Here is a 10,290-nt window from a genome sequence, read left to right on the forward strand (position 1 = left end):
CTGCCATTTTTCACCCCCATACACTGTGTAAAAAGAGAGAACTAGACAAATAGCATTAGTAAACAGTCCAGCTCTCCTCCTGCAGATGGTGTCCAGAAGGTTCTTGGCAAGCAGGGAGGCAAGAGTGAGCTGCGAATACCCAACCTTCCTTACAAGATGCCCCTTACCTCCCTGCAGTGAGTACCAACGTGTATTCAAACCCAAATACACACCACTGCCATTTATTTACTGTATTACTCTATCAAAAACGCATGACTGTTACTCCCTCTCCCCTTTCATCCCTGTGTCCCCCGTATAGGTGGTGATGGTGGTTGTCAGTGTCAGTAGCCGGTGGTGAGTGGTGAGTGGTCCTGTGGTGTGTGGTGAGTGCAGGGGTTCGTGGTGCAGGGTAGTACAGGGATAGGTGTGCAGGTTTATACTTTTTTTTCTTTGTATGTCTGTCTTTTATTATCTTATTTCCTCAGTCCGTCTTTTATCTTTTTTTTTTTGTCTCAGTTCATTCATTCATTCATTCATTGTTTCTCTCTCTCTCTCTCTCTCTCTCTCTCTCTCTCTCTCTCTCTCTCTCTCTCTCTCTCTCTCTCTCTCTCTCTCTCTCTCTCTCTCATAGTGCCTCTGCCACCCCTAGACCAGCGCAGCAGTGTCATTTCTGTCTCCCTTGAAAGCACTGCCTTATTCTCACTGGCCTGCCTTCACTCCTCCTCAACACCATTGCTGCCCTGTGCATGAGTGAGTCCCTGCCTGTGTAGGTAGTGTGTAGCTGTGGGAGTCTGGGATGTGATGTGTCAGTGGTACAGGCCTTCTGACAGACAAGTTTTGGATGAGAGATACTTCAGATTGTGAATTTAACCCGTATAGTACTGGGATACATTTTTACCTTGAGATTTGTGTATGATGAGACCATTTTATTGAAGATACAAAGAGTCAATGAAGGTCAATTAATGGCTACAGTTTTCACTATTTTAATCCCTCACATGAGTTTCTGAAGGTGTATAAAATCACCAGATAGTAGGTAAGCAGAATGAATATGGAAATGTATCGTGGTACTGAAGGGGTTAATAGTTAATAGTTGTGATTGATAAGCTGCTCTGAAGGCAAGACTGTCTGATTGTCTGCCTGTCTAGTGTGACTGTCAGGTTGAGTGTTGAAGTTTTGCCTGTAAATCATTAACTTATTCTGATTACCTTACTCTCATCCATTGTTGTGGCAGCCTATACTTGTCACTACTTTGTTTCATGCCCTCATTGCATTCCTCAAGTGCCAATGCCATTAGTCATCTGGCAGCTTCCTTGGCAGTGCAGCTGGCCCCTCCTTTGTCTGCTGTGTTTTTTCTTACTTTATTGCTGCCTTACAACATTACAAGCACCAGTTGTTAGTGCATTTGTCACCCTCATCCAAGAATTTATGATATTCTACTACTTAAAATATTCTTCATTAATTTGCTACTGTTAGCATTTGGCAGTGTGTCTGTGTGCATGAGAGATATAACAGTGAGTGCTGTCACTTTAGGATTTTTTTTTTTTTTTCCCCAGCATCCTTAGCTGTAGCTACAAGGACACTTCAGTTACATCTTTTCTTTGATTTTTCAAGTGCACACAGTGTTTAGACTGCTTGTAGTCCACATCCTTCACTTTCATTGCACTTCTTAGCCTCATGAACAAGGAGACCAACTCAGTCAGAGAACATGAGCCACTTGACGCTGCTGCTGCTGCTGTGTGGGGACAGAGAGGGACAGGACGAGTGCCACTCCTCACAACACTCTCCTCACCTCACCTCACCTGCTCTCCTAACACAGAATGCTTTACATCAAGTGCTGTACAATATCTACCCTTTAGGGAACCAGCATAGCCTTACTGTACCTTGAGGGAGTTGTTTCTCCTAGGCAGTGTGGTGTGGTGTGTTGTGAGAGGGTGATGTTGTGATATGTGTAGTGAGAGTGGTGTTGAGTGTTGACTGAGGCTACCCAGCACAGTGATGCCTCTTTCTCCCTGACCACCTTGACTCCCCAGGGGCCAGATGGGCATGTTGACCACTGAGGACCAGTACGTTGAGGCCATAGAGGTACAGTAACACTTGTTGAGTTCACGTTGCACAGATACACGCCGAACTAACGAACTCAAGGACTGAAGTAGTGTGTTCACCTGTCAGAGCCTCCAGTGTAGGACATTTGAGTTTGATAAGAACAACTTGGCCAACACCTGTTCCTTGTTGAGTTGCTGTTAGCTCTGCTGTGTTTGTGTGCTGCTTGTTTTGTTGTGTTCACAGATTAGTCCTTGTGTTAAGTAAGGAGGTGCTGAGCTTGAGGTAGAGACTCACTACTATCCTCACCACTGTTGCCCTCATAGAGATAATGTAGTTTCTCTTTCCTCAGCGAATTACATCTGAAATAAAGGAGAAGCCAGACAATCCAGAGTTGTTTCTTCTGAGAAGTCAAAATTTGCTGAAGCTAGAGAAATTCAAAGGTAATTGTCTTTTTGAGTCATTTGTTAGCCATTGGATCATGAGAGTTGCCACTTTGTCAAGGTATTAACTGCATGAATGAAACACTGCACCAGCTTGTCAAAAGTGCACTTTTGTCGAGTGTTGTGTCTCTGTGGTGGATGGTGGTGGGCGTGCTGCAGGGTGGGCAATGTGGTGCTTGCTTTGTCGACAGTGACACTGGCCTTGGGCAGCAAAAGAATAAACACATAAGAAAAGGGTTTACTGAGACACCAGTCCACAAAGAAAGGTGATGCGTGTGTGCTGAGTAGGTATCATAATGCAAGGATTGGCTTTTTTGTACTGAGGCTTACTCTTGTTAAACAGCAAAATACAATATAATGTTCATCACACTGTTGCATGCATTGACTAACTACAACAGTGTATTTTACAATGCTGTAATTCATATGATATTATTGCTGTGAGATTTTCTTCACAAGTCTCTCCCTGACCTGCCTTTTATTTCCTTTGCTCTTCTACTCCTCTTCCTCATCAAATGCCATTGTTGCCAGGTAGAGCATGAGCATTGCTGTGGTGTGGCTGGTAGTGCCTTTCAGCCTAGCCACCCTGTTACTGTACCGTACCTTGCCCTGCCTCAGCCTCACATACACTCACTGCTTGCTAGCCACCACCACAGAAGTGTTTGGAAGCACCACTTGTTTGTCTGTCGTGTGCTTCCTTCTACACAACCATAATTTATACACGCAGGTTCAGTTAGGTTAGGTTAGATTAGGTTAGCTGGGTTGCATTGGGTTGGGTGAGGTTAGGTCAGGTCAGATGAGATTAGGTTAGGTTAGACTCACCAACAGTATAATATTTTGAAGTTTCATGAATAACTTCCCCATCACCTTTGCTTTAACAGCTTAGTATAGGCTCCCTTTACCACTTCTTCACGCAAGCAAAGTCATGAACTCAATTATTTCAGTGCCATTAGTTTTTTCTTAGATTACCAAGCATACGTAAAATAATAATTGCCATGCCGGTCTCTCCTTCACCACTTCTTCACAAAAACAAAGCCATGAACTAGGTTATTTTAAAGTGTCATTAATTTTTATACATTACCAAGCATTCATAAAAAAAAAAATTGCCATGCTGCCTCTTGTTCACCACTTCATGTACTATACAAAGTAACTAACACTATTATTTCAAAAACAACATTAATAACTTCTCAAGCATGCTAGTGTTAGAAAAAGAGTGAGAGGCAAAGTCTAGGACACAACCATCACTTAGTTTTCAGCCACATTTAATTAGACTCGTTGATTGAATTGATCCAAGTTACTCATGTGTGTTTAGTGATGAGTATTGCTGCTAAAATAGACCTGATGTAAGTTTGGGTGTATTTATATTCATCTGTAAAAATCAGTAAATTTTTAATGTATTTTCTTAGTGCTATATTCTCTCTCTCTCTCTCTCTCTCTCTCTCTCTCTCTCTCTCTCTCTCTCTCTCTCTCTCTCTCTCTCTCTCTCTCTCTCTCTCTCTCGATAATGTATGTTAGTAAGTAAGGAACAGATGAACAGCTGAAAGACATCCTTGAAAAATATACACAAAAAAAAAAAGAAAAAAATTAAAACCATGAACTAAAAAATGCAGGTGTTTAGAGAAAAGTGAAAAGTACACATAGTAACAAACCTCGCCTGTCCACATTCACCTTTGTATTTATAGTAAAGTTCTTTGTATTATTGTTATTTTGTCATGTGACCCATCGTTATTTCAGTCACCAGTCACTTTATATTCCACGTCAGGCTCGTAGTGCTGTTGTCTTGAGTATCTGTATTAACTTTTTTTTATATTTGTTTATTTTTCTATTGTAAGAGGGGAAATCTGACTAGGGGTAATAAAAACGATTAAACAGAAAGGCCCACTTAGATCCCAGTCCCCGAGCAGATTGGAGTCATTGTGTAGTTGTGTTGCTTTGTGTCAGTGGTGAATGGTAGAGGAGTGTTTGTGGTGTGTGTTGACGTGTTGTGTTGTTCTGCACACGAAGAGGCGAGCAGTGACGCCAGCCGGGCTGTGGATCTTGGTGCCGGTGCGGAGGGTCACCTGGTGCAAGGCAAGGCTCTGTTCAACCTGGGACGCTTTGTGGAGGCTCTTGAGGCGTTCACCAAGGGCAAGGCCAAGGGAGGTGAGTCACAGAGGGAGGAACAATAGCTAATTAATATTTATTGAGTGCTTATGTACCAGTAGTAAAGAATAATATTGATTTCATACAGCACTGAGGTCACTTGCTCTCTGTTTCTTTGTTTTGTTATCTTGATCATGTTGTGTTTTTAGTTAGTTTGTGTTCTTGTTACCATTAGTGTGGCCTTAATCTGCACCATAGCTGGATACAGATGTCATTGTTATTTATTTGTTGTTTTATTTATTTTGTTTATTTATTTATTTATTTTCCGTGCAGTTATTACAACTCAGACTTTCCACTAAAGCCTCAACTTTGAAATATTTATCATAAGTAATACTACATTAACTTTTCACATAAAAGCCAGTATATAATGTTTTTGTTAACACATTTGTTTGATCTCAGGTGCAAACTTGGGCAAGCTTGATCAGTTTGGCCAGTGGATATCCTGGTGTGAAGACCGAATCAAGAAGCTTGGACTGAGTGAAGCCAGCAACCCTGCCAACAGTAAGTCTGCCTCAGAAATCTTTCACTTACCTCACGGTGACTGAACACCTCAGCTCTGTGATGGAGGGTACGTTTCCCTCAACATAGCCTTGCTGATTCATTTACTCTGTTGTTCCTGTAAATCATCCTGATTGTACTTTCCTCTCAGTAACTTGACTATCCTGTGAATGTACTCCAGTAATATGTAGGCATGTACTCAATTTGTCCCATTCATGTTTGCAGAGACCAGCATGGAGGAAAAGAAGGAAGAAGCTGCAGGTGATGCAGCTGCCACTGCTCCCAACGAAATGCCAGTACCAAAGATCAAGCACGACTGGTACCAGACTGAAGCGTTTGTCATCGTCACAGTGCTTGTCAAGAACCTCAAGCAAGAGGACGTCAAAGTAGACTTCACCGAGAAAACTGTGAGTACTTGACTGACTTCGATAGTAGTTCATGTTAAAAGGTTCCCATAGTGGTAGAATAATATATGACTTTCTTTACACCATACTGTATAGACTTGCATAAAAAAGAAATTGTGTGAAAAGTAATCCATGTGAACTAATAGCAATAGGAGTTTAGGATTTCGATATGTTAAATTGGACTTCTTGTCCTAAAGTCTGTTTACACATATGGTAAATGAATAATATTAATCTCTTCAGTTTATTCTTGTTTATTAATCCTATCTTTTAATTTAAAAGGTAAGGTAATAGAAATATATAAACAAAAAAGGGAATTTTTAATGCTACTTTATATATTTTGTCCTGTTAAACTGAATTTCTGTAAAAATTGTGTAAACCAAGATTTATTTACCTATGCATTGTAAAGAAGATCTGTAGTCTTGTGCAATGTATTCTTGTACCAGACGGCATGACTTGACTAAGAAATACCTCTATTTTAGAAAAGAGATGTACTGTGATGCCATTTATTCCAGTACTAGGTGACATGAAAGCAATAACTGTGTCCCCCAGGTGAGTGTGTCCGCCCCACTACCATCAGGCTCCGAGTACAGCCTGGAGCTGGACCTGTGCCATCCCATCAACCCCGCACAGTCCTCATTCAGAGTGGTGCCATCAAAGGTGAGTGTGCCGGCCCCCTCCAGGAGTGCCACAGGTGCTGCTCTGCTGGCTAACCCTTCCACTGCAACACCAAACAGTCAACAGCACCACAAGCAATGCATGAAGTTTCAATAAGCTTCCACGTGAAAGTTAGTGATGAAAAAGATTACTTTTTGCGATTTTCTCCCCTTTCGATGATTGGGTGTAGCTGTAAGATAAGTAAAGATGTCTCAGAGTGATTGGTGATTAGTTGACTGTACGGCAGTCAAAGGGTTGAGGTGCTGGAGGAAGATCTTTTATTGTCTGAGTTAACTGAGATTCTTCTTATTACCATTGCTGTGCTCTGACTTTGTAGTGCTTCGTAGCATTATCCTCACTCAGATGTAGTGCTCCTTTTCTCCATGACAAGGTACTTAAAGGGCATTATTTTACTTTCATGTGAATTCTTACAAGACAGACTTTCCACTGAAGCACCACATCTAAATTCACTACTAAACCAATCCAGACAACAAGTAAGTCAGAATTGTTGATAATCGATTGATCATTGTAGGAAGTGAATGCTAGACCAGAAAATACTGATGAGGAGAAGTTACAATTACTAAAAACAAGATATATTCTCTCTCTCTCTCTCTCTCTCTCTCTCTCTCTCTCTCTCTCTCTCTCTCTCTCTCTCTCTCTCTCTCTCTCTCTCTCTCTCTCTCTCTGGCCATTATTTTATTTTCATGGGTTTACTCTTTTGTTCATAGCAGAATATAAAATTACACTAATCCCTTCATCACATTGGACCATTCGTTTCAAAACAGATCCACTGCCTTTGTACATTATAGACTGTCGTTGCATGTAAAACTCTAGTACAAGAAAGGTTCAGTGCATTGTGAGCTGTGTCTGTTGCATCATAGTTGTGTACATTATGAATAATTTCTTGTATATCTAACTTAAAGGGATGATAAGGGCAGAGTAAGGCCATCAGTGTAAATGTCTTTCTCTTTCCCCTCACAGATAGAGATCAAAATGAAGAAGGTGGATGGTATCAGGTGGGGTGCCCTGGAAGGGGATGGGGAGCCACCTTCCGTCAAAGCCTCCATTCCAGGTAAGCCTTAGACCCGTATTCAGAAACTGCTTGCTGTAACGAGTCACCATGATTATTTTCAAACGCCATAAGGTGATCAGCCGGGTTCTCATAAATATTTAACGTTGGTAATGTAGAAATGTTAATCTGTCACTAGAATCATAGAAACACTCTTTAGAACCCTATGTCATTAGAACATGAGGGTTTTGAATGTAGTGGAGGTGTGGCGCAGATGTGTGTCAGGATGTAGGCTTCACTGGTGTGCCCTCTTGTCCAGCCTTTGGTGTGTTAGTGAAGTGAATGATAATGTGGCTCTTAGTCTGATCTGTGTGTTTAACAGTTTGCATGACGACTTGTGATATTTGATTGGTTTCATTAGTCATCATTGGTACTAATCTCTCTCAGCCATGTAAGTAAACAAATGACAAGTGATTTCATTAAGCTATGTTCCTTTGTCCTTTCATTCATGGACTATTGTTACCGTTAATGAGACAGTTAGTGCCAGAAGAATTGAGTGTATAGATACAATTGTCACTCAGTAAACATGACAATGCTGTGTGTGGGTGAGGACTGTTGGTAGTGTTCTATAAATGACATTGTTTCACCCCTTTTTTACACTTCCCTCTTTGTTTGACATGGAAGTTTTCAATAGGGAAGTTTTTAGACACTTATCCTCAAATTTTTTATTTTTTTATTTATTTATTTATTTTTCATTGAGGAATTGGCACCTCAGTTAGGCTTTTTTCTGTATGCCAGTGCCCTCATTACATTACATTAGAAAATAATAATAATAGTGCCAAGAGATTAGAGACATGAATATTGCTAGTTTAATTATGGATAAGCAGGGCATTAATGTGAGTGAGGAGTGGATGAGTGACACTTGCCTCTGTGCCTTCCTAGGAACATCAGAAGCAACAAAGGTCCCATCATACCCAACATCTGCCTCCAAGAAGCACGACTGGGACAAGCTGGAGGCAGAGGTCAAGAAGGAGGAGGAGGAGGAGAAGTTGGAAGGTGATGCAGCGTTAAACAAACTCTTCCAGAAGATCTACGGCCAGGGCTCAGAGGAGACTCGCCGGGCCATGAATAAGTCATTTGTGAGTGTTGCTCCCCAAACATCAGACAGCAAACTCAAGTGTCGTCCAATATGAAGCGTTCTTTAGTTCTTCCTTTAGGAATTGCCACTTCATTGGGTCTCTCTCTCTCTCTCTCTCTCTCTCTCTCTCTCTCTCTCTCTCTCTCTCTCTCTCTCTCTCTCTCTCTCTCTCTCTCTCTCTCTCTCTCTCTCTCTCTCTCTCTCTCTCTCTCTCTCTCTCACACACACACACACACACACACACACACACACAGGGGTCAGTATTGGCACCAATACTTTTCCTCATTTATATTAACGACATGCCAGAAGGAGTGAACAGCTACATAAATTTGTTTGCGGATGATACGAAACTGTGCAGAGTTATAAAGCAAAAGGAGGATTGTGAAATACTGCAAGAAGACCTAAATAAGATCTGGGAATGGAGTAAGAAGTGGGAAATGGAATTCAATGTGAACAAAAGCCATGTCATGGAAATGGGAAAGAGTGAAAGACGACCTGTGGGAATCTATAAGATGGGAGATGGTGTAGAACTGGAGAAAGTAAAAAAAAAAAGGACTTAGGAGTGACGATGGAAGAAAACAATCAACCAGTAAGCCATATTGATAGAATTTTTAGAGAAACATATAATTTGCTGAGGAATATTGGAGTAGCATTTCACTACATGGACAAAGAAATGATGAAGAAATTGATAAATACTATAATAAGACCTAGATTGGAATATGCAGGAGTAGTGTGGACCCCTCATAAAAAGAAACACATAAGAAAATTGGAGAGGCTACAAAAATGGCTACAAGAATGGTCCCAGAACTTGAAGGGATGACATATGAGGAGAGACTAAAGGCTATGGATCTACCAACCTTGGAACAAAGAAGGAGAGAGGAGACCTGATACAAGTCTATAAATTGATCAACGGAATGGACCAAGTGGATAATGAGAAACTGATCTTGAGAGAAGAATATGACATCCAAGCACAAGATCGCATAGTAAAAAGCTGAGAAAGGGAAGATGTCTGAGAGATATTAAAAAATATAGTTTCCCGCAGAGATGTATTGAGACGTGGAACAGTTTAGATGAAGAAGTAGTGTCTGCAAAGAGTGTGCACACTTTTAAAGTAAGATTGGATAAGTGTAGGTATGGAGACGGGGCCACACGAGCATAAAGCCCAGGCCCTGTAAAACTACAACTAGGTAAATACACACACACACACACACACACACACACACACACACACACACACACACACACACACACACACACACACACACACACATACATTTTGTTCTCCTAAGTCAGTTCCTGCTTACATAAAATGATAAGTAATCTTATTTTTTAGTAGCCAAATTAAGGTGAAGGAAGATTTTTCTCCCCTATTTTGTTCCTTTAGATTAGCTCCCCTCGTAGATAAGATAAGAAAACATTAACCTGAGTGTGTTTGCTAAGTGAACTGTCAAGACAATCTCCCTTTGCCTGTTATGCTGTGACTGTCCATAATGAAGTTCAATTGTGTGGTGGAAAGTCATTTTTATTTCTCTCAGCCATGTAAGTAAACAAATAACAAGTGACTTCATTAAGCTACTAACATGGAAGATTCCTCTTAAGCTACTAACATGTAAGTTTCTTCTCACTCTTGCAGATGGAGTCAGGTGGCACAGTTCTAAGCACCAACTGGAAGGAGGTGGAAGGCCAGAAGGTGGAGGTGAAGCCGCCAGATGGTATGGAGTACAAGAAGTGGAACCAGTAAGGACATCCCCTCCCCCTGTTAACTATTTTTCTTGCTTCTCTAAGTGATAAATGCACATATTACTATTGTCTCATGATTAGATTTAGGACATCAAAGGCTCTTTTTTATTCATGAATTAATGTTGAAGTACATTTTTCTAACACATTTCATGCCAGCGCCATATCTAAGTGTACACTCAAGCTCATGACATGCCTACAATATCCTCATTTGCTACATCCAAGAGATAATAAATATGATTCATAGAA

General features: G+C 40.9%; 1 protein-coding gene across 4 annotated transcripts; it reads left to right on the forward strand.

Moving 5' to 3' along the window:
- The first annotated feature begins 34 nt into the window (after positions 1-34).
- LOC123505786 (protein SGT1 homolog) lies at positions 35-10,290 on the forward strand. 4 transcript variants are annotated; one of them, XM_045257471.1, is made up of 10 exons: positions 35-176; positions 2,010-2,061; positions 2,372-2,462; positions 4,464-4,601; positions 5,001-5,102; positions 5,325-5,506; positions 6,053-6,160; positions 7,139-7,229; positions 8,109-8,305; positions 9,938-10,290. In XM_045257471.1, exons 1-10 carry the CDS (start codon positions 157-159, stop codon positions 10,043-10,045), a joined length of 1,089 nt encoding a protein of 362 aa, XP_045113406.1. In that variant the 5' UTR covers positions 35-156; the 3' UTR covers positions 10,046-10,290. The 4 variants fall into 4 exon arrangements, with proteins under 4 accessions (XP_045113406.1, XP_045113407.1, XP_045113410.1 ...); XM_045257473.1 differs by lacking the exon at positions 35-176 and adding an exon at positions 637-729; XM_045257475.1 differs by lacking the exon at positions 2,010-2,061 and having other exon boundaries at positions 131-176.

Source organism: Portunus trituberculatus, chromosome 18, assembly GCF_017591435.1.
Source record: "Portunus trituberculatus isolate SZX2019 chromosome 18, ASM1759143v1, whole genome shotgun sequence".
Classification (NCBI taxonomy): Eukaryota; Metazoa; Arthropoda; class Malacostraca; order Decapoda; family Portunidae; genus Portunus; species Portunus trituberculatus.